The sequence below is a fragment of the Copadichromis virginalis genome, linkage group LG2, assembly GCF_057382275.1.
Source record: "Copadichromis virginalis isolate Kocher_CV1m ecotype Utaka linkage group LG2, C_Virginalis_male_GT1.1, whole genome shotgun sequence".
NCBI lineage: Eukaryota > Metazoa > Chordata > Actinopteri > Cichliformes > Cichlidae > Copadichromis > Copadichromis virginalis.
In genome coordinates this window covers 6609957-6637922 of record NC_140619.1, presented here as the reverse complement: position 1 = coordinate 6637922, position 27966 = coordinate 6609957, and the positions used below count along the sequence as shown (strand labels likewise).

Here is a 27966-nt window from a genome sequence, read left to right as displayed (position 1 = left end):
AGCTACAGCCAAGAGGAGACCAAGAAAAAAAAGTCACAGGAGCAAATGACAAAGTGCAAGAGTCTCATCTAGTCTGCTGGATTCCACATCATACATGAATGTGTGGGAGAGAAACCCCTTCTGGCAAGTCACAGAAACACAGAACCCCATTCTTTGAAGAGTTGAGTTGCTCTGTCTCTTCCTTTTTTAGGTTTCAGAGGATTCTTTTTTTTCTCAAGTTTCCAACTTAACTGCTCACAAGGAAATAGGATATTTAATGTGAGTAAATAAACTCTGTGATGGAGTTTCTTTCAACCTGCCTTACTCCTCTTTTAGACTTTTTCATTTTTTTTATCCTTGCGTGCCACTTTATGTTACTATTTAGCGACAGCGGATAATTATCCAAGTGCAGAATTAATCTTTGGATAAGCTATTTTTTAAGACGCTTTACTGGAAATTGCTTCTATATTGATGTTAATAGTTACAGAGGCAATCAATAAACAATATGCTTAGCACAGCTGAAGTAATGTGTCTTTGTCAACAACTCAGGATTTCTGAGTATATTAATATAGAAAACAAACAGAAATAAATCCACAATACTTTCAGTGGTAAAAGTTCTCATGTAACATACTCATTTTCCTGTGTATATCTCAGTGTGAGATAGAAATACATATAAAGCAAAAAAGATTTTTGTTTTTTTATTCCATCCCATGTGGGCAGTATCAGATTGCTCAAAGGAATTCAACTCTCTTCACCGAACACTCAATATTGAATACTTGGTTTACTGACGTGCATTACATACCTGGAGGTCATGGTAGTACTCAGCTTGTGCTTCTTCACTCTATTCATGTCCAAACCTGTTTCTCTCTCCTAAATACTTCCATCCTTTCAAGATAGGCCCACAGCTCAGAAAGAAATGATGATAAAAAGACCAACATCTCTAGAGACTTAACAGCGTGACTGAAGAATTTAGTTCTCCTAATTTCTATGTAAATGTACTTATCTATCATATAGTCAGTAGAGAGAGGTGATAGTAACTCTAGTGTAGTATAAAGTGTCTTTCTTCTAGATACTGACCAGAAAGCCAACACCCCAATCCACTGCCATTCCTTCAAGTTGAGAAGCAGCGAAGTAGTTAATTTTATAGAAATACATCTTTCTAACTATGGAGGAATCAATAAGGGGAGCTAGTATTAAAATATTTAATCACAAACATTTGATGCAAACCCATCGTTTTGTTCTGTAAGCAGACCTGAAACATGACAAAAACCGCTCAATTCAGAAAAGAGCTTCAAGTGCTACTCCTAGTTGGTGTTTAGGGAGTAAAGGTTTAAAACCATAGGCAGTATAAAAGATAGATGTAGCAAACATGACATCAGACATTGGTATTTTGATCTTTTGGAGCTGGATCTGACAAGTGAAGGATGGATCTGGCTATGGAACCTTACGCTTATTGGGTAATGACTTGTGAATATCAAGTGGTTGGTAAATGAGGACATCCTCCTTTCTCATTTTTTACAGAGTTCACAGAGCAAGGGAGCCAAGGGTCATTTTCACGTTGATCTTTATACAACTGGTCTTTTTGCGAGTCTTTTAAGTCACTTCCATTTGCGCTTTACTTTTCAAACCTGAAAACCTACATCCATCTTTTTTGCAATGTAAAACCAAGTAACATGTGATCTACTACAGCAGATTTTTTTCTTTAAGCTTAAATGTGACTTTGTTAGTTTGCTAAGTAATTTCAAGGTGATGTTGCGTGGCCTTCTAGCTTTCAGTCAGCGTCAGTAAAACTGGGGAGATCAACATATAAGTATAAATAAGTGTATATTTAAATAAAATTCATCTCAAACTGAACAAGTAAGATATTTAAACAACCTCACAGAAAAACAGAATCTCTCTTTTCACACCAGAGAGAAAAATGTGTAAAACCAGACTGGTTGGCAAGTGATTGCTGGAGTTAGGTTTGATTGCTAACTTGCCAGTTACACCGGTGTAACTGGAGAGTTAGCTCTGAAAAGCTCCTTGCAATTGCTTTGATTGGTAGAAGATTGTCATGGTGACAGTAGTCACCCTTTTTCACCATTTAATAAAATCCAGATTTGAGGTAAAAAAAAAAAAAAAAAAGTCTTGTTGACTTTTGAAAAACAAAACGTGGGACATGTCCATTATACTGTGTCTTGAGACGAGGGGGATACCTGTTCATTCAACTGGGAAGACAACCCAGACTCCCCAAAATATATATTTCAGGTAGATCACCAGGCTGCATACTGTATTTTGCCCTGATGCTCACAATCATGCAACATAAACGCTAATTGGAAAAGCATTATTTTTTATAGTATATTGAACTTACTAAAAACACAAATCAATCAGTTTTACTGAGCATGGCTAATCTATTTTATTACTGCTGATAGTGTTCTGTCTGTGCACAGGTAGAAAGCAGCTATATAATGAAACATACTTAATTCTTTTCTTCTTCTTTTTTTAATCTGAGTGGGCTGGTGCGCAGCTGCTGATAATGCTGCAATAACAGGCATCTCCAGTATAAATCTGAGTCAGAGCACTGAACATTTATTTCAGTGACTTGTAGGTTGTAGCCTGATAGAGCCTGGTCACAGAGCTTGGGGTAAAACTACACTGTAAAGTTATAGTTTCTCACTTCATTGCCAACATAATATCTATGCAAATACCTTAAGCGCTATCGTAAACTGAGCACGATCATAAAGTAAATCCGTTGGCTCAGTGTATCCAGAACTATGGTGTGGCTTGGAAATGAACAGCAGTAAAGGCAGAATGACTCTCCATGAAAACGACACCTGTCTGACTGCTGCGCTAATAAGGACCCTTTGCACACCTTTATGGAATATTCAAAGTATTGCAACATTGTTTGTCAGGACAGAAGATAAGATTCTAATGTCCATGCATTATTCATTCCTGCTTTGCATACACTGGAAGGGGGTTGAGAATCAATTTGCTTCAGCTAGCAGTAAGGAAACTGTCTGGCAGAAGTGATGTCTTTTAATTAGATGATGTTACAGATATGAATGATGTCTGCCATGCTGCTGATAGTGAGTACCATGTCATCGTTGAATAATTTGGTGAATGATGGCTCAGTGCATCATGGGTAAATAGATAAGGTGTCATCTATCACAAAGTGTCATTAACTTTTGGCGCACGAGTGACAAAATACATTGCACAGACACTGAAGCACCCGCATCATGCTCATTACCAGGCACCTTGATTTTATTTTGGGGTCTCATAGAAAAGTTTTACATGCTTAAACTATGTTAGTTATCTTTTACATACTGTACCACATCTTGCCATCCTTTATCTGCAGCACTCAGTTTTAGAGTCTGTTTCTTTAATATCTGTCTTCCAAAAAGCCCAGTCTGCTCTGATTCATTTTGGCATTACAAAAAAACTCAACTTTTTGATTGTTTTAAAATGCTGCAACTGCAGCAAATAGTTTCATTCACATAGTGATGGAGACAGAAAAAGACCTGAACTACAAATGAGCTGTTTTAGTCCAGCAGCAATGTTTCCTTTGAGAGAAGAAGACTGTTTAGCATTGGCAGTGCTCTTTTACATGTGCAAAATGATATATACAGTAACATCTGTCATATTAGAGTAGAGCAAAATATATAAGGAATCTTATAGCAATACAACATGAAAATAAACTCAACTATGGTAAATATACATGTCTCACTAAATACGAATGTCAAGTCAAAGTCATCTTTATTGTCAAAAACCATATGTACAGATCAATGTGTTGTAACAAAATCTATAATACAGTACATACAGTAGTTATACCTGCACTATGGCATTTGTTGTAAAGTGCAAATTTTATGCCATGTTTAGTCAGTATACAGTAGCAGCACTTGAATTATTTTATTTTTAAAAGAAGACGCTGCTGCCTGCACATGTGGCAAATGTATCACGCTTGCTACTATATATGTAGTTAGTAGGATACTTTCTGCTTTAATGCTAAGTCTGATACTTTCCTCTGTGGAATAGCAGAAGATAAATATTCCCCGTATTGTGGAAATCCATCTCTTTCTTTGCTTTACTCAAATTAAACAACTACCAGAAAGAAAAAACCTCAGTAAGCAACTGAGGACAGCAGAAGGTGCTACGCCAATTCAAAAGGCACATAGAAAAAAGTACTACTGTAGACTTTTTACACTCTTTTGCGCACTTGCAAATAAACTTTTGTTGTATTTAAATTCAGGAACCAAATCCACAAGCTGAAAGAATGGACAGTGTCTAAAGGGTGGTTTAAGATTAGCCAAGTCGGGTGCTTTTAGATTGAGGGCTTTTGAAAGCTGATGCGTGCAATTCACACAGAGACTGAATCCTTGTGTTAGTGAGCTTTTTAAGCTCTTTGAAGTTGGCTGTACAATCACAATGTGCTTTGCCTGTGCACCGCACACTTTAAATGTTATTAGTTTGGGAACACCTACTGAATGCAATCTTGAGGCATACTGCTTGGCAGACAACAGTGAAAATGAATTTGAAAGTATTTGGAAAGATCTCTCTGGATGAATGCAGCCTGAGGCAAACTTTAGTTTGAAAATCTATCTCTAACAAACCCCCCTCTCAGGTCCATAGACATTATACAGATTTGAGTCCCTTTCTTACATTTCAACTGTAAACTGTATTTGCCCTACTTTGGGTTATCAGAATCAGAATCAGAATACTTTATTGATCCCTGGGGGAAATTATTTTTGTTACAGTGCTCCATTTTAAACCAACATTAAGACAAGACAGACAATACGCTAACTAAGAATAGTACAATATATACATACATACATACATACATACATACATACATACATACATACATACATACATACATACATACATACATACATACATCACTTATAAATAAATATTTGGAAAAGAAACATCCTGTTAGCATGATAGAAATAGGTGGTTTATTTAAAGAATGTGGGATGCAGTATGTAGTTAATAGAATATACAATAGTTGACTGATTCATAGTAATGACATACTCCAGTCTCCTTGGTTATCAACATATTGATCTGAACCATGACACCTGCTGACAGAACACACATCCAATATAACCACCTCTTTGATTTCTGCTGAGACTAAAAAGCCTTGGAGTGCCCGCTGGCCTCCTGAGGGATTGGTGGGAAGCTAAGATGGACTGTAACGTGAGCTATCATATATTACTCTTGTGATCCTCACACAGAAAGAATTTCTACTGTCTGCATCAAAACACATGATGTGTATTCATGTAGGGGTTATCCACCATATCCAACTACCTACAGCATGATTTTTCCTGGTTCAAAATGAGCCTTGGGCAGCTGACTGCATTTTAGCACGATTGATCAGTATGTAGTTAAGGCAATAAATCTGTGTTACTTTAACAAAAGCCTATTTCTGTCCACTTGTTAAACAAAAGCGTTTTATATTATAAAAACATTAAAAAAAGAATCCAAGCCTGGTTATTGTGCTTTGGGGGATGGTCAAAATTAACAATACATTTTTCGAGTGCAAGAATAATCCAGACACATGTTAACACACCTGAAGTAAGCTATGAGTGCGTTTTGTTATATTAGTGCAATATCCAGTTGTGTTCTAAGATAATGCTGTGGTACTATATGGCGGGGCGTGGCCTGCAGTGCCGTGCAGGGAAGGCGTACGCACCTGCACGGCATCTGCAATCATGCCTCGCCGACTTAAGTATTGCACCGGGTCCTGTTATAGTGGTTGTTGTTATGTTGAGCTGGCAGTGGGAGAGCTGCAGCTCAGTGTGTGGATGTACAGCAACCGTTTTTGAAATAAAGTGTGCTGCAAAGCATAAATATGTCACCGGGTCTGCCGTGGTCATTCACATACTGTAATATTTTGCCAGCCGTAGACATTATAAAAGATGTAATTACATAATGTTATATATTTTTTTCTGAAATCCTTTCAGTTAAATTTTATCGACATAGCATCACATTACAACAAATCAAAAGGTACTTTATATACAGTGCATCATGGGAAGCACCTGGCTGCCTAGGTCTATTCCAGCATACCTAAGGCAGGATTTAGGGTCACCTGATCCAGCCCTAGCTATATGATTTATCAAAGAGTTAAGTTTTAAACCTAATCCTGAAAGTAAAGAGTGTGTCTATCTCCTGAATCCAAACTGAAAGCGGTTTCCACAGAAGAGGGACCTGAAAGCTAAAAGCTCTGCCTCCCTTTCTACTTTAAAAGGAACCACAAGTAGGTGAAAGGCACATTCTCTATATCGGTCATATAGTATCAATAGGTCTAGATAAGATGGGGCCTGATTATTCAAAGCTTTGTGCGGGAGGAGAAGGATTTTATTTATCTGTTTGAAACATCGAGATGAGTGTTTCTTTCATTAGTAGAGTCCAACCCACATCAGATTTTTAAGGCAGAAAATTAGTGACTTAAAAATATATCAGCTCATATTTTTGTTATTTTAGACACATAAAACATGAATAGCCTTCCGTAATATCTGTTATGTGTAGTTATTTTTGAATCCTTAATAAGATGAGTGTCATTTAAAAAATAATCTTGTTTTTTTTTTTTAACTGAGTCATGTATTACTCCTTACCCAACTCTTTACCCAACTAAGCTGGTTGTTGTGTTGGTGGCATTCCAAAAGCTTGTTACCTAAAGGGAAATTGCAGAGTGGACTTCTTGGTTTAAAAAAAATAGTTGTGACAAGGACGAGTGTTTCAGTGAAGCTGCTCACTTAATTGTTATAACGAAACATTGCTTGTGTAATACCTTTATTTTTTTGACCCAATGCCAAGTTCCTTTTTTTTTCTTTGCTGTATGTTGCCAACCAAATATTGTCAGTGAATTTAAAAAATATAAATCAATTAAAGTTAACCTAAGTTTGAGCAAATACTAGATTCACTTGAGAAACCATTTCCAATTAGCTGCTAGAGTGAATGCTCAAACTTATTAGCCTTTTTAAAATTGATTTGGAGGAGCATAACAATTCTGGCTGTACAGTTGTGATTTCCTTTTGGTTTTTATTAATTATCTTTTCTTGTTTCTTTTTTATTATAATTGTTTTTATTCACATTCTTTTTCTTTTTAACCTAGTCCACCTCTAATCATGTGTTATCCCACGCGTGGTGTAATACAGACTTTGCCAGGCTTGAAAATTAGTTGACTTACACCCTTTACTTCTCTGAAGATTATAATTAGACATCCAAACCATCAGCCAGGCCTCTTCTAGGAAAAGCTGCTTCCATTAAGTCAAGTTTGCTGTTAGTCAGCACCCATGGTAGAGTGAGAGTTAATGGATAGTCTGACTGTTGCTTGTCAAAACCCCTGCTGAGTATTTCATTCAAGTGCTAAAATGGTTTCATAACTTGTGGCTCATTTTCAAACATGTTTCTGCTATATCTCCAGAATTTATTAAAAGAAGAAGTTGATGTACTTTTTAAATTTGAAGTAATCCTCGAGTAAAGTACTTTTTAGTCCATTAGTGTGGTATAAGGCAGCACGGTGGCACGGTGGTTAGCACTGTTGCCGCACAGCAAGAAGGTCCTGAGTTCAATTCCAACATCAGGCCGGGATCTTTCTGTGTGGAGTTTGCATGTTCTCCCCGTGTTTGCGTGGGTTCCCTCCGTGTACTCCGGCTTCCTCCCACCGTCCAAAGACATGCAACTTGTGGGGATAGGTTAATTGGATAATCCAAATTACCACTAGGTGTGAATGTGCGAGTGAATGTGAGTGCGAATGGTTGTCTGTCCCTGTGTGTTGGCCCTGCGACAGACTGGCGACCTGTCCAGGGTGTACCCCGCCTCTCGCCCTATGACAGCTGGGATAGGCTCCAGCGCCTCCCGCGACCCTGAAAAGGATAAGCGGAAGCGAATGGATGGATGGATAGTGTGGTATAATTTGTCTATGTATGCGCTCCCATTGACATGACTCATCACCCTGCAAACCAACACTGTGGGGGGACAAGCGAGACCAGCCCCCCCTGCCACCCCAATACATTACCAATTTCAGTATGAGCTTTGCAGTTTCACTATGCTGATTCAGTGGGCACAAGGTACTCAGTAAGTTTACTTGTGAAACATGTTTCTCCATGGCAGCTAGTCCTGTGCACAACGAGGTTGGAAACAGTGGGGTTTCAATGAATTAACTCTTCACTACTGTTCATGTGCCACTGATGGGTCAGGTTTAAATTCCCAGTGAGGAGAAATTTCTTACAATAAGTTCTACAGCTCTCTGAGCGAGAAAGGTTCAACTTGCTTTTCTGGCTGTCAGGAATGTTTCAGCATAAACGGGTTGCTGCATTCATTTGCTTCTCTCAGCATTTAACATCTCCTGTCATCTATTTGAAGGTGTAGGCCTGGCTGTAATGTTGCTGAAAAACTAGCAGAAACCAAGACAGTTGGGTGGAAGTGTATACTGCCCCTTTAACACACAAACTGGTGCCTGATGTTTGTCAGTAAAGTGCATCAGCACATACTGGAGTCAGCAGCATTAGTGGCCTAGTGGCTTTTATATTTAAGAAATAAGAAGTCATTGAAATATAGCCTCTCTTATGCTGTAGCTTAAGTGCCGTGTGATTTACTTATAGCAGGAAGATGGAGGATTTTTTTCATTACTTGTTTTCCACAAGGTAGCTGTGATAAAATTAGTCCAATTAGACATCCTCTTAAACTCTGTAGCATACTAATGCAGGCCGTCCCTCAGGATCTCTACCAGCAGCTTGGAAACAGACTAGAGGCTGATCAGCCAGAGGTAATGCACTCACAAAGGCCATTTGTGACTGTTTTAAAGCCATCCTGATGTTTAGAATGTTCGTGGGAGGAGGGTTGAAGGTGATAATAATAATATTCTCACCTTTTACCTAATACCTGTAATTTTTTTTGCATATTTAAGATGGTTTTAGCAAGCTGCAAAAGCACAGTTATTTATCCTCCTTCACAAGATGGTGAAAGGTGACACGAGATGCTGAGACGCCGCCCCTATAGCTGTGCATTATATAATCATCTCTTACAAGCACAGATTCATCATAAAAGGCAGCTCGTTGTTCTTTGACCTGAAGTTGAGCTGCAGTGTTTTCCATGTAAACAAACCCAAATTTATTATTTATTTTGCAGAATTCACCTGTGCAAACGTTAAGTACAGCTGCCTCTGACAATATCGATTACAGTTATCAACGTCTAAGCTCAAAAGATCTGCTCAGAAGATCTTAATTACAAGTACGTGATGATGAGTTAACAAGTCCCATGTCTGCATCTGTTTATATTTTCCTGTCTGCTTATTCATTCTTTGAAAAATTATTAAATAATTTCCCCATTTTGCATAAAGAATTAAGGACAAAACACAATGAAAAGCAATTTTGGAAAAAGCAAGGCATCGCATAAGACACAGTAATGAAAAGCAGCTCTGGTGGAATAAGAAGACACTGCTACTGTGTACACATACTTATTAATATAAAGAATATACTGAAATAAGAGAGCCATTATTACTTCACATCCATCCATCCATCCATTCTCTTCCACTTATCCAATTCAGGGTCGCAGTCTCTATCCCAGCTGTTTTAACGTACTCTCGGGACAGGTCGCCAATCTATCTATGGCAGTTTGGTGAGAGAACTGTAAAAAAATGCTTCATAGTGTCATAATATAAATATTCTGTGTAAGCTCAGCCTTTTTTGAGCTTACGTAAGATTGTTTTGGAATAATTGGTTTTTATAACATGCAGTCAACTTCTTGTAGGTAATCTTGTAAGCTGTAATTTTCTTCCGACTACATCTTTTTCTCCCCTGAACAACAATTATGGTTATGTTAAACCTTTCATTTGTACTCTCTCACCAAGTTTTCCCAGTGATGTCAAAAACTGCTTTTTGGTCTTCACAGCTAGGTTGTTTCTGCATTACCAAGTAAGGAATGAAGGAAAGGCGCAATGTTTCCCTGTCAGCAATGTGGGTTTCTCTTAATAAATGCATAAAAAGTCACCTGATTAGTGTTTTGTTTCTTATTATACAGGGAACGATTTATTTTCTTTAAGTAGCGCAATAAGCCACAGCAGTTCAACATGAAAAGCAAAACTACGAATCTTCTTTGGGAAAACAAAGGACATGGGAATGTTTCACCAGTCAAACTATTTTCTGTTTCTGCCAAACATCCAAGTCCACAGAGTCATTCATGCGCTATATCAAAAACACAGAAGCAGAGACTCGATTCTTCTTGCTTTGGGAGAAAGTTTACACAAATCAAGTCAACCATCCAAGATCAGAGAGCATTCAGATGAATGTGTATTCTGTTTTTTGGGGGGGTGTTTTTTACCTTTGAGTCTATGCATATGATCTATGAATACTGAGCATCAGGGAAAAATACTTTTATCTCCTCTTCAAAATGTCAAACTCAAAAGCAATTGGGGCTACACAGACGTTCAGCTTTGGTAATATTGAATGTCATTAGGATTGAGCGAGGGAGTAAGTTAGAAAGGAATGAAAGACTCGGTGAAGAAAGACAACTCGAGTGAGCATGTATTTGAAAAAGAGGGCGACAGAGCATGATAGAGGATGGAGTAAGAGGGTTGGCTAAGCAACCTTGGTGCAATTTGTCTTCATGCAGCTGGTCCTTTGCAGCGTCCTCTAGGCAGAGCCTATTTTCCCTGACAAGCTTGTTGCCTCCAGTGCAATAGGTGATTTACCTTGTGCCGTGCCACTGACCAACATCCCCTTCTGAGAGCAGAGGAGAGTAAATCAAAAGTCTGGACCTTACCGTTAATCACTAATTACAGGTCGAACGGTGAAGGTTGATCCTTCTCTGGGGGCTGAGTCCCTCAGGCCTCAAATCAGACCAAAAAGAGGAGCCGGTGCCACTTCCTCCACTGATAAATCTTTAACACAGGAGCTCCTGCACGCTGAAGGCTTTCAGCTGGCTCTGGCCGCCCAGACTCCCCTTTCTCTGAGGATTTTCTCATTCGGGTCGGATCCCTTCCCTTCCATCCCACCCTTGCTCCACCCAATAGCTAAAGCTTGCCTGCCTGTCTGCCTGCCCACTTTCTTCTTAAAATTCTCCCTATACCTTCACAGATTTCTATCCCCCTGGGGATCAGCAGCAAATCGAGTTTGTTGCTTGCAGCGTATTCCAAAAGCATTACGATACAAGGGTGCTATAATTGAATGGTTAGGGAGGACATTATTGAAGGAGATTTTTGTCAGTGTATCCACCCACCACCACCTCAGCACCATGTAGAGCACCAAGTAGCTCCTTGATCTGCTGGCTATATTGTTATCAGTGTCAGGGTAGGAGGAGGTATGTGGCCACGAGTGACTGAGGATCCACTTTCCTTAAATCTTTGCTTTCTGCATGAGGGTCATGTTATTGTGTTTTGTTTTCCTTGCTTTGTTTTTCTTCTTACTTTCCCAATTATGTTTTCTTCTGGACATTGTTAATTTTACCTGACACCTTGATTGCTTCATTTTGGGTTGCTATGACTATAGTTAATGTAACATGAATTTGGTAAAAGTACACTCAGACTCAGCCCATTATTTTCTCATGAACTTTGATTGAAACAAAGTTGAAGTAAAATAAATAACCATTTATTACAGGAAGGATAAACATAAACCAGACTTACCAAATTGTCAATAAAAATAGAATGCAATGATCTCTTAAATTGGGCAGCACGGTGGCACGGTGGTTAGCACTGTTGCCGCACAGCAAGAAGGTCCTGAGTTCAATTCCAACATCAGGCCGGGGTCTTTCTGTGTGGAGTTTGCATGTTCTCCCCGTGTTTGCGTGGGTTCTCTCCGGGTACTCCGGCTTCCTCCCACCGTCCAAAGACATGCAGCTTGTGGGGATAGGTTAATTGATTAATCCAAATTGTCACTAGGTGTGAATGTGCGAGTGAATGTGAGTGTGAATGGTTGTCTGTCCCTGTGTGTTAGCCCTGCGACAGACTGGCGACCTGTCCAGGGTGTACCCTGCCTCTCGCCCTATGACAGCTGGGATAGGCTCCAGCGCCCCCCGCGACCCTGAAAAGGATAAGCGGAAGCGAATGGATGGATCTCTTAAATTATTAATGGTAGTAGTACAAAGAGTACAAATCAAATGTTTGAACTGATAAATGTCTGTTTTAAGCATATATAGTCATCTTAAATTTGCCTGCCAAGCATTTGAAAGAAATTTATGACGGAAGGTAAAAAACCAGTGGACAAATTGTGTGATTCTTAAGCAAAAACAGTGACACACACACCCCCAAAAAAACCTCTTGTGGAACATCTGAAAAGTAATAATTGGTGAACCTGGCAAAATGTCACCTTGTCTCTTAGATACTAATAGCTTTAAAAGCAGAAGCAATTCTTCCATTTTGACAACTTCTAAGTATTTAAGGCGAGTGACACGAGCTGGAGCTGCTGCTTCAGTTTTCATTGATATAGCCTGCAGTGTTCTTAAGAAAACACAATGAGGGTGCAATAGGTCAACAGTTGCATCAGTAGCACTTATTTACAGGGTTGTGCACTATGAGTTCTGCTGTAATGTCCTCAGGCTCTTGAGAGAGAGTATATGGCAAACACGACCAGTGCCACTGGGTCGTTGTGTGCCCGCAAACATCACAATGGAAACAGTTTTTTTGGCCTTCCTACACAATCTTTACTGTCTACCAACCCTGCGCCATACTTAGGGTCCTTACAACTTTGTCTTATATCCTAAAATAAAGGGGGCGACATAAATTGTTATGTTAGCAGACGTTATATGCTACCTGTGGCAGTGGATCCACTTTGCTGAAACATGAAAAAATACTGAAGAGGTGAGCTAAAGAGAGCAGTGCATCTGTAAGCCCTGAAACAGTGTTTCCCTTGTTGACCTGAAGTTGTCCGTGTACATCAACACTGCATAAAAAACATGTCTAATGAGCTGTTATAAAACTAGTTTTTGCTCCTAAATGTTTTTCCATTTCCCTTCAGTCATTATTATTTATTTCCATCCATGACAGCTCTCATATCACCCCCGCTGACAACTGTTGTCATGTCTTTATTACATTGAAGCAGTTCTTAATTAATCAAATGTGTTCCATCAAATGACTGTCATATTACGGTGTCCACAGGGGAGATGTTCCAATCGTTTATGAAGCTGGTTATTGCTTTTCATATATCATTTACACCATGCTTTTTCTAAATCAAAACAAGTGGCAGGTTTATTATTTATTTCCGTCGAAAAAATACTGTCTGTGCTGGGCATCACATGACATTTTATCATTAACCAACAAAAGAGACTGACTAATGAGCAAATATGTTTGCTTTTTAGGTTTTAGTTTGAATGTTTTCTTTTCTTTTCAACTTCAATATTTGTGTTCAAGATCATTTGTTATTAAGAAGGAAACACTTTAATTTTCATCTCCTAGGGGATTGTCGTGCTGACACACATAGGAATATAACAAAATAAAAAACTATTAAGAAATCTAAAGTTTATCCTTCAAGTTTATCTACTGAAGATAGATAGCAACTACTGTTGCCTTTATCTTCTACATCTTTACTATCTCCTCTCTCAGCCCTTGGTATACCTCTAGGTTTGCGAGTTCCATCTTCCTGAAGTTGTTATGACAGATTTAGCTGACCATGTCAGCTGGGTATTATAGCTACATGTATCACTATGGCCTTCTGTTTGTCCACCACTACCGGTTGGTTAGCCATCACCAGTTTATTTACCTTTATCTGGAAGGCCCACCAGCTCTTAGCTTGGTCATTCACAACCACCCTATGGGGTGTATCCCATTTTGTGCGAGGAATTTCCAGGCCATGCTCCGCACAGATGTTCCCGTATACTATGCCAGCCACTTGTTTATGGTGTTCTGGTTATATATAGACTTTGAGCATCTTGCTGTTATGTGCTGAATTGTGTCAGGGGCATCTTTGCACAGCCTTCACTTCGGGTCTTGGCTGCTGTGGTGGACCCTAGCCTCTATTGATCTTGCGTTGAGAGCTCATTCCTGTACTGGCATCATTAGGGCCTCTGTGCTGTCTTTCAGCCCAGTTTTGTCCAGCCATTGATAGGATTTTACGATATCAGCCACTTCTTCCATCTGCTGGTGGTACATGCCGTGCAGAAATCCATCCTTCCATAATGGTTAATTTTCTTGCTCTTATTTCTTGGGTTTTTGCTATCTGAGTTATTCTCTAAGCACATAGGTCATCTTCCTGATGTAGCTAAGGAGTCTTTGTTCTTTCATCTATCCAATGCATCTATTCAAGCACAGACTAATGCAATAGCCTAATGGTATACGGGTCACTGACTCACTCCAATGAGCTATAGTGGTAGTCAGTGTTTTTTTAATCGCTTTTTCAGCAGTTGAATAAGAAAAAAATTTCTAGAAGAAACTGCAGCCTTATAAATTACAGCAGAGTTTGTTCAACACTTCACTAACAGTATAATCATTTAAACTTAGTTATTCTTCACTCAGAAGAAAGGGCTCTCATTAATCCTCTAATTTTGATGTAATCCTAGCAGTGATTTGCCTGGGCTTAAACAGGGTTTCATTGGGCCAAATGTGAGATTAGAAGTCTTAACTCAAAGCTTCCCACTGAAAAGAAGTATGAGTTTTCACGCGGTCTCAGTGTGATTAGCTTGGATCTAACACGCTAGCCAAGTTCACAGTTCAAAGACACAACAAGTGGACCAAACACAGCAAATGAGTGAGAAGGTTAAAAAAAGCAATCAGCAGACATTGGTAAAAGGGCCACAGGAGTCATGCTGTAATTGAAGGTGTTCTCATCCTCATTCTCTGGGCTGTGACAAGTGAACACTGTTGGACCTGCTCTTTCATTAGGTTTTGTATTTCATGCCCTTAGGAGCAGAACAAATTGAGTCTCTGTTTCCTTTTGCTCCATTGCTCATTACCCAAGAGAAAGATTAAAAGGCATTCTTTCACAGGCCACATTACATAATATCAGCAAAGTTGGACTGTAAATTGTACTTGTTGTCTCTTCAAAATACTGGACGCACCAAGGCATTAAACAACTTCAGCCATGGTGACCTCTCGCCAAGCTACCCGAATCCCGATCTGACTTACTTGCAGTATTCTCTCTGTGTTGGTCTCATCATCATCAGAATGAGGTTTTAAACACTTTGGTGTACTGCAGAAATACTGAAGCGAGCAAAAAACTAACTCTGGTTGAGGTGAGGGGTTGTGTTCCTGTGGGGAACCTCTGTGAACATAGAGAATTTTTTTCTTTTCCTTTTTCTTTTTTGATTTCAATGTTACTTTCATCAGAAAGTGTGTACTCCTGGGCTTTTACAACAGCATGGAGATGTTTTAAACTCTTAGAACACTGAGCATGTTAAAAAATATTCCAGCTTTAAGTTACAAAGCACCACGCTTCAGTTGAGATTTTAGTAGTCAGCCGACGAGTAGTACTGGTGCCTCCCAAGAGTGTCAGGTTTGTTCTTTTAGCTAAAAAAAGAAATACATAGTGGTGGACACAGACTCTGCAGAGAGGCTGATAAAGCAGAACTTCCATTAAAGTATCTTCACATAAATTATGCAAAGTGTTTACAGAACGTTAAACTTAATTCCCTCTCATTACTGTGCAAAATGCAATAATTGTGCTGCCTCGGTGCATATTTAAAAAAAGAAGTGTCTCCCGCTATAGCACGGTAGCAACTAATTGAGACACGCTTGTATTGTGTGTCTTATTTTTATGCTTCAAGAAAGATGTGAGAAATCCATGAATTTTGAAACATCTCAGTGGGTAAATTGTGAGCCATTAGAAGAATGAAAAGCCCGTGAGTACTCAATGCAGAAAAAATATAGGATGACTGAGTTGAATCATATTTTTTACTGTTAGCCTTCATGTTCATAGTTTAGAGAGGCTACTTTTACTCAGAAGGTTAAATGTTTCAAAAATCATAAATTGAGCCAAAGACAGTCACTCAAACTTTTCTGTTTATCTCATCAACAGATGCGTACCTGCTCACCCTTCCAGAGGACCAGAAAGTCAGCGTGACAACAGTAACCGTGGGCCAGAGTGCTGTGTTGACTTGCGCCATCACAGGTGAACGGAGACCTCCTATATTGTGGAAGAGAAACCATCAGGATCTGAACTCCTTGAATCTGGAAGACATCAATGTAAGAGCTACCTGTCAAAACTGCCTTTAATTTATTGTTTCTAAATAGATGCAATCTAGTTAGATGTGCATAGAACTTTGAATAGTTCTAATTATTGCATTTTCACAGCAGCAAGTCTCACCAATTTGCAGTTTTTGCAGGGCTGTCACTTTTTTCCTTTTGGAAAAAAAATTACACAAAAAAAATCCCTCCTATATTTTCTTCTCATCATATTTCAGCTTTATTCTTTTGGCAGTGGCTCAGATTGTCAGCGCATTTTATTTGACTGTTGGCACTGGCTTTGTATTGTAGGCCTGACAGTAATCCGGAATGTCAGTTTGTGTTCCTGGTGTCTGTGTTTAGAGACTGCTGGGAGGGGCTGGGATTTCAGACAAAGACAAAAGATGAAGGGGGATACCGAAGGGGTTCAGCCCTAGAGGAAGGACCTACTTTTACAACTTGGTGAAAGACTGCGTGTGCGTATGTGTCGGCGTTTTAATCTGTATGCACGGCCCCAGACAGCCCTCTGTGTCACTTTCATCCACATCAAAAGGAGCACGGATACTTAACGTAGCGAGATACACAGAGAGGTACAGAGGCAGCTCCTTTGCTTTACCCTTTTCCTCTCCATGTGTCTGGGCTGACCAAGATGAGTGTGATACTGCTGTGCATAATTAAGTCAACACTGTCGAAGAAGATAAAGGGAAACCCAGCGAAGCCACTAATGTACCATTAAATCTTGATGACCCTTAAAATGAGTAAGAGGCGCCCAGCTGTCGCCAGTCATCCTTGGCACCATCAACTGGCTTTAAACTAGTGTGCTGGTGCTGGATGGAGGTGATGTGCAACTATTATAGAAACTTGTGCCAACCCCATACGTAAGTCAGATTTTTTTCTCAAGAACGCTTGAGAGGATTTATGGAAGTGAAAAAAAGTGAAATGCAAGTTTTTGTAAGGTCAACCTGGACTTTGATCTTTTTCATATGTCTTTTTCAAGAACTGTTTTACTGCTTTGTTTTTTGTTTTGCAAGATTCAACAAAACCATTTTTTGTTTCATCTTCTTATTTTGCCTGAAGACACGGCAGAGTTCAGCATCTCAACGAGAGGTGGTCTTTGTCTGCTTTTCATGCACTGTCATCCGTTTCCACAGTGACCAGTATCAGATCTTGCCCAGGTGTAGTTTCAATTCAAATGTCAGCTCAGGGATGAAAGCTTCTGCTACTGAATGAGGTTCATTATGAAGAAATGCTTTCTCTGGAGTTCATCAATAGCTTGGAAAAATGACAGCATATAGACGAAGGAATAAAAATGACCTATTTTAAAACTGTTGGGCATTGCTATGATTTTACATCAGAACTTAGATGAAAAAAAAATCTCTCCACCTTTTCTACTCATACATTTTTTTCCCATTATTGTGAGAGCAGGGAGGAGAACAGGCTGTGCTGGTAATCAGAGTTCTGCCTTTTGTGGTTTGCAAACGTCTTACTCTTAGAGAAAGCATCAAAATTTGATGTCCGTCCACAGAACTCAAGGTTTGAGTTGCACATCATGGAGAAAGCGGAGTTGACAGTTTGCATTTTAATTAACCCTAACCCACTTTGGTACCCCCAGGGCTTCATAGTACTTGTGGTAAATGTTGACACATAAATTATACTCGCTATGCCTCTCGCTCTATGGTGCACACAGCCTGTTGGGTTGATGCCAGTGCAGCTTCATGAAGTGAAACTGAGTTGGACAACTACAGGGACTAATCTGGCACTTCATACTGAGAGAGCTTGATCTAGTCTGATCCTCGGGGTATGCGATTGTCAGATTAGATTTTTTTTATTGGTACCTAAAAACGCCCAAGTTTACAACCTCTGCTGTTGCTCAGATTACCTCTTCACTTACACTAAACAGTGTCAGCAAGACAATCAGCATGAATGCTAACAGCCTCTTGCTTTTTAACAGAATACTGTGTGAAAGCCACGCAGCATCAAGAGGAACTACCAGTGGAACAGGCGCAGCTCATTCCAGATTTATTTTTGGCCCTCAGACATCCAGTCAATCATTGTTGTTCTTTCCAGAGAGGAGAATGGATTTTGCCTGCATTTGGCATCCACAAGCCCTAAACCCAAATTGCCTTGCAGACAATTTCTGTATAATTGCTGTCTGTTAATATTTGTGAGCATCTGATGCCAGCCTTAATTGGAGTTATATTCCTGTGAGTACACATGGGAGATTTATGCTGTGTAATCTCGCAGGCCCTCCCAATTTTAGAACGTTGTTATTTTAGATTTTTTTTCCCTCAGACTTAGTGAATTGCACATTAATCCCAGCGGGGCGCTTGTATCCTGGAGTTCAATAGAGCCTCTCTGAATTCTGACAAAGCAGCTTACTGTAATTCCGTGAAGTTGACAGTTGCTGGCTATTGCATCATCATCCAAGGCTGTCAGTATTTCAATCCTCCCTGAGTGGCCAAGCCAAAGACACAGTTGTGTACTGTGCATGTCTCTGTGCAAGAGTTTGTGCGTGTACCTTCGTATTTGCTTTTGGGGATGATGACTCTTTGGTTTTGGCAAAAGTTCAGATGATGACATTTTTGTAATTTTTCAAAAGTTTGAAAATCCATCTATTTAAAGGAGTATTTAGAAGGGATTTGTATACAGTATTTCTCAGCAGCTTTCAGAGTAGTACGTCCTACTTAAACTAGTGCTTTCACAATAGAAACATATCTCATTAGGACCAAAATCTTTGATCTGAATCATAAAAAACATGCATATGTTTAAAAATAGACATGTTTTGAAGACAGACATTAAAGCTTCAATAGGAGAAGATGAAACACAGGAAACAGCACAAGCTTATCAGAATGTTTCTTATTCTCCTTTCTGATCACATGCATTGAAGTCGGTATTTATCTGATATAATTCTTAAGCAGCTGTTTTTTTTTTTTAATTGAATGCAACTCCTGTGCTGTTTCTAACAGATGATTCAATCAAGTTTTGTGATAACACATTTCAGATAATACATGAAATAACTGAAACTCAGTGTCCTGTTTTAAAATAGCTACAAAAACATGTAATTTAGCAAAGCAATCATATGGTCTGGAAGCTTAGCTCATATTCTGTACTGTCTGTTCTGGGTGACTTGCTGCCGTGTCAGTGTGCATTCAACAGACAGTTTGCTGAGAGAATAGCTGATATCTCCTAAAGTGATGCCACAGTTAAACACTATAAAACAAGAAACAAATTGCAAAAACTGCAAATGTTCATATTTGAGACAAGTGCATTTATCCTTTTTTACTAAGCCTTGATGATGCAAGAGTTAGCACTAGGGCAGGTTAATAACTCCCGATTTCCAGAAAGTTGATCGAATTTATTTGGATGCAACATTTTCAGTGGTACAAATGTTTCATCACTCATCCAAGTGACTTCTTCAGTCTCAGCTGATTGCAGGTTTCCCCAGGCTTATCAACAGTACAGTTGCATAACGATCAAAACTACCACCACTGCATAACGATGAGTTACGAGATCCAAGAGAAAAGGAGGACACTCGCTGCCCAAGTGAAAAGCATTGTTGATCTCATATATGTCACGAGTGTTGGAAGAGTTGAGATGCATATTTTTTAAAACTTTGTGTCTCTGTGGCTTTCAAACCCGAAATGCAATGCACAAGAAATGGTCCACCTCAAGCAAGCATCAGGTTCACAGCAGGATTACTACTTACTAGTGCCAAAAGCACTGAGGAAACCAAGTAACCACTGCTAAGTGGTTGCAATCAATCATCACTCTTTAAATGAAAGGATGAGGAAGGAATTCTGGTTTGAGCGGATATTTATGTAAAAAGGAATGACCATCTCAGAGTTCAAGCAGTCTGTGATTTCAGCCATTCTCCAGTTCTCTGTGAGTAATGCTCATGGCCACTGATTAATGCTCATGACAATTTGCATGTCAATGATCAGGAAACCGAGCTTGTGGCTCATTGATACATAATGATGATAATTTTGATCATTATGCAGTTGTACTGTTTATAAGACTGGGGAAACCTGCAATCAGCTGAGACTGAAAAAGTCTCATGGATAAGAGATGAAATGTACCTAAATTACTGAGCACGTGCCAAGACAAATCTCCTGGTTGTGTGTATATATTCTCCCTGTCAATGTGTGGGGTTCTTCGATTTGCACCGGTTTTCTCACACAGTGCAAAGGAATGCTTGTTAGGTTAATTGGTGATTTTAAATTAGCCATTTTTCTCTGTCTGTTACTCTGTGACTGGTGACCTAACTTCCACCCCTTGACAGCTGGTAGTAGGCTATAGACCCCATTTGGATAAGTGGCTAAGAAAACGTTGGTACTTTATTATTTGCTTCCCTTTTTTGGTTTGGAATCCATCTCTTTCATAAATGCTTTGATTAGAAATGAACCTCTAAATCTTTGACTTCTGTTTTTCTTCCAGCAGATCCCGTCTCAGGTACGGTGTTTTTGGTTTCACCAAACTGACATCAATTCACGTTTTCTGTTATTTCATCTCAAAAAAAGCCCACAAAGCTGTAAAGTGCTGACAACAAATCATGTCTGTCAGCTCAGGGATGGGACAAAAAAGTCTGAAAATATTACACATGAACTGTCATGCAAACTTTTATGGGACAGTTAAATCTAAAGAAGTAACCTTGCCTAAATAAAGGTGTTAAGCTAGTAGAAGATACTAGGATTATTAGCATAAGTAAGGTTGGAAAGCAAATTTTACATGCCTATTATACTTTCACCTTATTGCTATTTTAAAGGGTAATATATTCCAATAAATACCTGGTAGTGGTCAGCCGTGCAGATAGGTATTTTATGTCACATTTAGAAATATGTCTCTCTGACATTTACAGCTTTTCCCGCTATGATAGAGGTGACTTGAATTTTGTTTGCAATGGGTGCAACATCAAAACAAATTAACTTCAGCAGCTGTATTTCTCTCCAGGAACTGTCTTCTTAAGTTAGAGAGTGAGCTCTGTGGATTAAGTCAATCCATTTCCAACATTTTCCTTTCCTCTCAAAAGGCAATTCGAAGCAGTGAATCTGCAATGAAGCATTCATAGATAAGTCACCTACAAACATAAAAACAATCAAAATACAAAACTTTATATAAGGAGGAGTTGAAACAAAAAAGTGTTTCTAGGAAAAGATGCACCTTTTTTAAATGTCAGTTTTGTTAGCTCAACAGATTAGTACCATTCACCTCCATTGTGCTGGGGCGCAGGAGTAATTACAACAGCTGAAATCTTATAAACATAGGCACATAAAAATGAAAATATTTGCATGGATAGAAATACAAAGAGGTAAGTAATAAAATGGTTCTTTGTATAAAATTGAACTGACATTTTAATGGCGAACAGCCTATTTTTAGCTGGATTGCAAAACATTTCCGTCTTTGTTTACACTGGAGGGTATTTTTACTCAAAATGTCGTGTTCTTCTAACAAAGTTTCACGAGGCTGAGCTAGAAACGTCTTCAAAGGCCATTGTCTGAAATGCCTCATCATACCACAGGTTAGCTATTCAATGAGGTGGCTCTTCAATGTTCTTTCAGAGGTGACTGGGCAGTGACAGCTTTATTAATTATAGTTTCTTGAGGACTATGGCCTATTTGTAAATCCACCTCTGCCTGCCCTTGTCTCCTTTCCCTACGAGTAGTCCTACCCTTGCCTGTTTCGTGTGCACAGAGCTGGGTGCTGCTGATAGCTGAGGTTAGGGTGGTGAGGTGAGGTGGAGGAATCTTGTCGACAGCCTCCGCCGTGGCTCGTTCCACCCCTGTGAGTTTCATTTCTCCCCCCATTCATTTTTCATTTAAGAAGGTGACACAATATGCTCTGAGCCCAAGGGGCCAAAACGCACCATCGATTTCCCCTCATATTGTGGAGCTCTGATGCTTCACTCAGCCCGACCCGTTACCAAGCTTGTACGTTAGATCGGAGCACACCGGGACGAACCGATAAACACGCAGTTTGCCTGTAAACACGAGGACTGCCTGTCCTCGCTCATCTGCAGACATTTAAGGGTAAGCTGAATGTCAAGATGTAAAGCTGGCAGAGATGTGATCAAAATGTTAAAAGCTATTTAATGAGAAAAGGTACATTTCTTCTTATGAACTCTTCTGATAGAGGGTTGTAATTAAGGCTGAGTCTTGACAATGCTGTGTACAGGTATAATAAACCAGAAGCACTGAAGCAGAATCAAGGATATCCTTAAGAGCAAATGTTCACACTGCTAAAAGATATCTGAATGATTTTTTTTAAGCGTAGCAGCAATCAGAAGTGAACACGTTTTGGCATTTGGCCCTCATCAAGTTAGATGGCAATGGTGAAAACTCTAATGAAGGCAAAGTGCCGCAGCACGCTCATTTCTGAAAAGCCACTGTGCAACACAGTGTTATTGTAAGAACAAGCACTTATTTAAGTAGTCCCAGAAGATTTATAATGTATTCGCTTGATTTAGATGATACGCTTAAAGGAGTGTTGTTATATAATTCAATGTACGTTTATTTTTTCCTCTCAAATATAGAAGCAGATTCTAAATATTAATGTCTTCTTTTTAATAGTTACTACCTTAAAAAACTGTGTCAACAACTTGGAATTCAAGAGTGAAATTGCCAAACACAATAAATAGTTACACTAATACTAATGAATGAGTCAATAAATAGGAAATAAATAAATAATAGTCAACCATAATATCCCAGGTAACTTCCTGTGCATTAGCATTATTAGCATGTTTACGTCAAAAGTAAACTATTACATTTCTTTCTCCTTTAGGGTTGTAAAAACGAGAAAAACACTTTTACTTTTCTTTCAAGCAGAAGAAGTCTTTTTATTACTTTATACGAATCCAATGCAGAAAAAGAGCACCTCTTTAATTAATTTTTAGGAGTAGATTATTATATTACTCCAGGGCTCAACGTAGTACCAAAATGTATTATAGTAACTTGTGAAGATGACTTTTTATTGCAGTGTGATCTTACCAAGAGGGCAGACATTCACTCTTTGCCAGCACACCATCAACGGGCTCATTAGCTTTGGGGGCTTCTTTCTGTGCTGCAGCTTGAACAATTTATTCCTCTGCCTGCTTTGCTTCCATGTCCGGCACCATTTTCTTTTCCTGTTCTCTGGCTTAATAACCACAACACAGCATGAATTAATCATGTTTCAGTTGGCTTTCATAGATTGGTTTTGGTTTTGTTTCGCTTGAAATAAACCACATGAGCATTGCTTTGTGTATTTGTGGAACATGCATGGACACAAAGTGTCAATGTTTTGCCTTTTTCAAGGTCAGTTACATTTCAAATGAGTGTCTTTTGTTATTTTTAATATTTCATTGTTTTTTGTTTGTGAAACACTGTAATTTTTGTGGGTTTGAATCCACTCTGTGTGGAAATTGCGTTTATCAGTGGGAGGTACTCTAGCTCCCACAGTCCACAGATATGCACGAGGTTAGGTTAATTTGTGATTCTAAATTGACTGTAGATGTGAACGTGAATAACCTGTTCAGGGTGTACTTCTTACCCTACGACATCTGATATAGCCGCACCACCGATGGATGGATGTGTAATTTCTACAGTAATCATCTGTCACCTCAGCTCCTTTCCATCAGATTTCTTCCACTGATTGGAAAAACTGAAAACAATTCTTCTTAACTGTGTTCTGTGGGACAAAATGGCTTCAACTTTTGACTTAGATTGATGGCCATTAGCTCAGCAATGTGCCTTTTTGGTTGTCATGTGGTAGTTTTAATTTCCTGTTCTATAAACGATTCTCATCTGCACGCCACAGGCTTGTTGCATTTCAACTGACACGATTCATTTCAAGCTCTCAATGCCTAAAGCCAAACCTGCTGCTTCTGGTAGCTTTCTGTAAGTGATAAAAGCTGTTATTTATTTATTTTCCTTCTATGTGTGGCAGGATTTTGGGGATGACGGTTCACTGTACTTCACCAAGGTCACCACTACCCACATGGGCAACTACACCTGTTATGCTGATGGATATGAAAAACTGTTTCAGACCCACACTCTTCAAGTGAACGGTAAGAGGCTTACACATACATTTGTCACACTATTTGTAAAACAATAGCCCTGTTTAATGCTAAGATTTCATCTGAAAATCGATATTTGGTAAATAATAGTAACAAAGTGGAAAAAACACATTCTTGCCAGGTTTAAGGCAAATTTACATTTACTGTTAACATTTAGAGTTTTGTTATGATCTCACAATGGTCATTATAATCTTTGTATTTGTCCCCACAGTCCCTTGTCACATTTGTGGTTGTATCCAGTCTTTGTTTATATTGCTCTTAAAAAGTCATGACCATAAGTATTTGAACAGTCAAACATTTTTGTGTTTTTTGGGGGTTTTTTGTCTTGTTTTTTTTTTCTCTGTACACGACCACCGTGGGTTTTAAATCAAAGAACAGAGATGTGATTCAAGTGCAGACTCTCAGCTCAAACTCAAGGGGAATTTGCCTTGAAAAACTCCTGGGTTCCTTTTCCAGTATGCTTTGGGTCGTTATTCATTTGCACAGTCAAGTGCCGTCTAATCAGTTTTGCAGCTTTCGGCTGAATCTAAGCAAAGAGCCCTGCACACTTGAGAATTAATCATCCTTTTTCTGTCACCAGTCGCATCATCAATAAACACTAGTGATCCAGTTCCAGTTGCAGCCATGACATATGGCATTAAGCTATGCCATAATACTACCTCTATTATGCTGGGGAAGGTTAGGGTTAGGGTTTGGGTTTGGGTTTAGGGGTAGGTTAGATCATGAGCTGTTCTAATCTGGCCTTTTTGTTGAGTGTAACCAGTGGTTTGCACCTCTTGGTAAACCCTCTGCAATTGCATTCATGAAGGCCTTGACAATGATACACCTCCCTGAGTGTGTTCTTGACTTGATTCGATTTTGTGAAGGCGTTTTTCTTGCATCAACATTTCTTTATGTTGAGAGATTAATTTGTAATGAAATAACAAGGGAACAGGTTGTACCTGGCTAGGAATCTGATTGTCAGTCAGTTGTCTAACTATTTTTGAGCCCCTGAAAATGGGAGGCTATGTGTAAAAATAAGTATAATTCCTAGAGGAATAATTTTTTTAATAACTTGAATTAAAACTGAAAGTCTCTTATTCAATCACATGTTCATTGTTTGAGTTAAAATCCACTGCAGTGTTGTACAAATCAAAATTACAAAAATCATTGTCCAAAAATGGACTTGTGGACTTGACTGTAGCGGTGCATTTAGAGCCAATAATGGGCTTTTAAAACAGCCTCTAAAGAGTAGAAAAGTAGAAATTCATTTCTGAGAAAATTGTCTTTTTTTTTCTAAGTATTTCTTCCTGGAACAGTCGTCCTTTAGAAAAATGTCCCTCTGCAAAATCACTTCAAAACAATCATTGTGTAGGGCACTCTTTATTAATGGAGACTGTAAGTAAATGGGTAAGTGGTAAAATATCATGCTGCACTCAGGAATAGTTGTCACCATACCTACTGCTTAAAACTGCATGCCAGGTTCTGCTGTGGTGGGGCTTTTTTTCTTAGCTGGTTCTATAAATTTATAATATCTCAAAACTTTTTGCTCCGTAATTAATGGCAGGATAACATAAGGCAGATGTTTTTCATACCGCATGAGTGCATTATCCCAAAAGTAAAACGTAGTCTTAAGATGTAGTCACACTAATACCAATTGATAGGAAAAAACTGTGGCAGACTGAAAGAGCTAGCTTTTTATCTTATTGTTTAGCAGCCTGAGCGATTTCTCTAAAAGTTGGTTTGCACTATATGCTCAGGACTAAAAAGCAAACACTAAAAAGCAAACTACCTGGTGGCGGCATTGAACAGCTAAAGATTCAGACACTTCCCAGAGGAGAAGTCAGTCCAGCAAACAGTGCTGGAATTAATATTTAACTATTGATCAGAATTACAATTCTAAGACATTCTTACTTCTTACTTCTTGGTGTAATGCCTAACATGAGTAAATAAGCAACTGTTTGCAAACAAGTCTGCCTTATCCAGTAATGAGTTCATTAGATGTCTGTTGCATTTATAGCTTCTTCCTGCAGCCACGAGTGGCCATGCAAATCAGTTATTGTGTATTTGTAATTTCTTTTGTCATTTCACTCAAATAAAAGTCCAAAAGACTGAATGCTAAAATCCAGTTTATACTCTAGTGAGATCTCTATCTGCCTCTGCTAGACTTATAAGTCTGTTCTCAAAAATAAATCTTTGAAACAGGTGTGTTCCTCATACAAGGCTTTTCTTGGCTCACAATGGGCCTTTGGGGGTGACTGTACACCTAAGCACAACTGGTTCAAGTATATTTAAGGCAAAGAGTCTATGTTTCCTGTCTTTCAATGTTTATGTATTTTTCTGCAACTTTTGGTCATTTCATACAGAAAAAAAGTGTTTGGGCTTGAGTAAATTAACCCCCACTTAAAGCGAAATAAAAGCCATATTTCATATTCAGGGAAACCCTGTAGTGATGATAGTATTGGCTTTTTGATGGTGCTAAACTAAAGTCACGTTTTTTAAATATTGTGTCAACAAGAAAAGTAGTACATAAAATTTAAGGAAAAGTTGACACATTTTTATTCCTTCAAGGAATTCTCATGATTTTGATAAGCATGCTAATGTTTCAAATAAGTGGCCTTCATCATAAATTAAAGAAAATGAAGGTCATGTCATTTATGTACTAAATGTTGGCAGGTGTCACGTAGTATCCTGATAGAAAAATTATTATTATGTAATAGAATAGAAGTGTAGCTTTTTGAATGTGAAAATTAGCAATTGATTGTGAAGAAAAATCCGCATCAGCTGATTAGTCTCCCGAGTGGCAGAGAATGCAAAACCAGACTACTTCTATGTTAACTGAGTACAATCCACCCAGGATGGTGCATATTGTATGCAAAGTCAGAGCAGCTGCATATTGCTGCAGGTGCAAATAAAAGAAAGTGCTGATTGGTTCACAGAAGGCAGGCAACCCCCCCCCCCCCCCCCCCAAAAAAAAAAAAAACAAACAAAAAACAAAAAAACAACTGGACCAGAGTGATGACGGAATTAATTTTGGCAGTGTGGGAAAGTGGAAGTTGAGTAAAGAACAGACTAGAAGCCCCAGTACCCAGGATTCCACACAAATGAGTAAAGACAGAGCAGCCTTCTTGAATCGTGACAATGATAAAATGAAGCGAGGTGGTATAATTCTAATGACAGTTACTGATGGTCAAGGCTCTGTTATGTATGCTCTGTTGCTATGTTTTTAACCCTCTCGGGCTCAAATTAAACTTTTTGTTGCTAATGCACAACCAAGTCCTGCAGTGGTACTTCTGAGTAAAAAAAACTCATAAAATATGTATGTGGGGTAATCAGGTTGTTAGTTTTTAACTGTTGCAAATCGGCAACGCCTGCCTCGAGAGGGTTAAACTTGTTCAGAGAAAGCATTTTACAATAAAATCATTGTTCAGTCCAGAAGGTGTCATTATGTAGAGTCCTGAGCTCCACTACATATCTCTCTGCAGCGTTACTCTTGATAGATTGCCCCACCTCGGTGGAGGATTTACATGTTCAGGTCCAGTGGAATGGCTGTAGGGCCATGCTTGGCTAACTGATCGTTTCATTCTCACAGATTTATTTTTTATTATTTTGTGCACTGCCACCCTTTTCAGAGTATTCTCCTTTTATTTGTGCACTAGTCAATGTGACCTCACTTTCATTTAGAAATAGTACCAGTTCAGTATATTATCTACTTTTTACTAATTGGTTTGGGATAGTCAGTACAGGGAATAACAGTGCAAAGACTGACACGGGAGCAGTAAAGAGAGGACAAAGGTGAAGAGGGCAAGTTTGTGTGAATGAGACACTTTTCTTCCATACTGCTCCTAATGAGCTGAATGTATTAAAAAAAAAAATCACAATGTGTCAGTGTGGAAAG

At 38.9% G+C, this 27966-nt stretch overlaps 1 protein-coding gene across 1 annotated transcript in view; it reads left to right on the top strand.

The window, feature by feature from the left end:
- fstl5 (follistatin-like 5) overlaps positions 1–27966 on the top strand; it is a 200923-nt gene that overhangs the window by 117771 nt on the left and 55186 nt on the right. The window contains exons 7-9 of the mRNA XM_085469313.1: positions 15897–16063; positions 20477–20491; positions 23960–24080. Of these exons, the coding sequence (XP_085325439.1) occupies positions 15897–16063; positions 20477–20491; positions 23960–24080 (303 nt within the window). The remainder of the gene's footprint in view (positions 1–15896; positions 16064–20476; positions 20492–23959; positions 24081–27966) is intronic.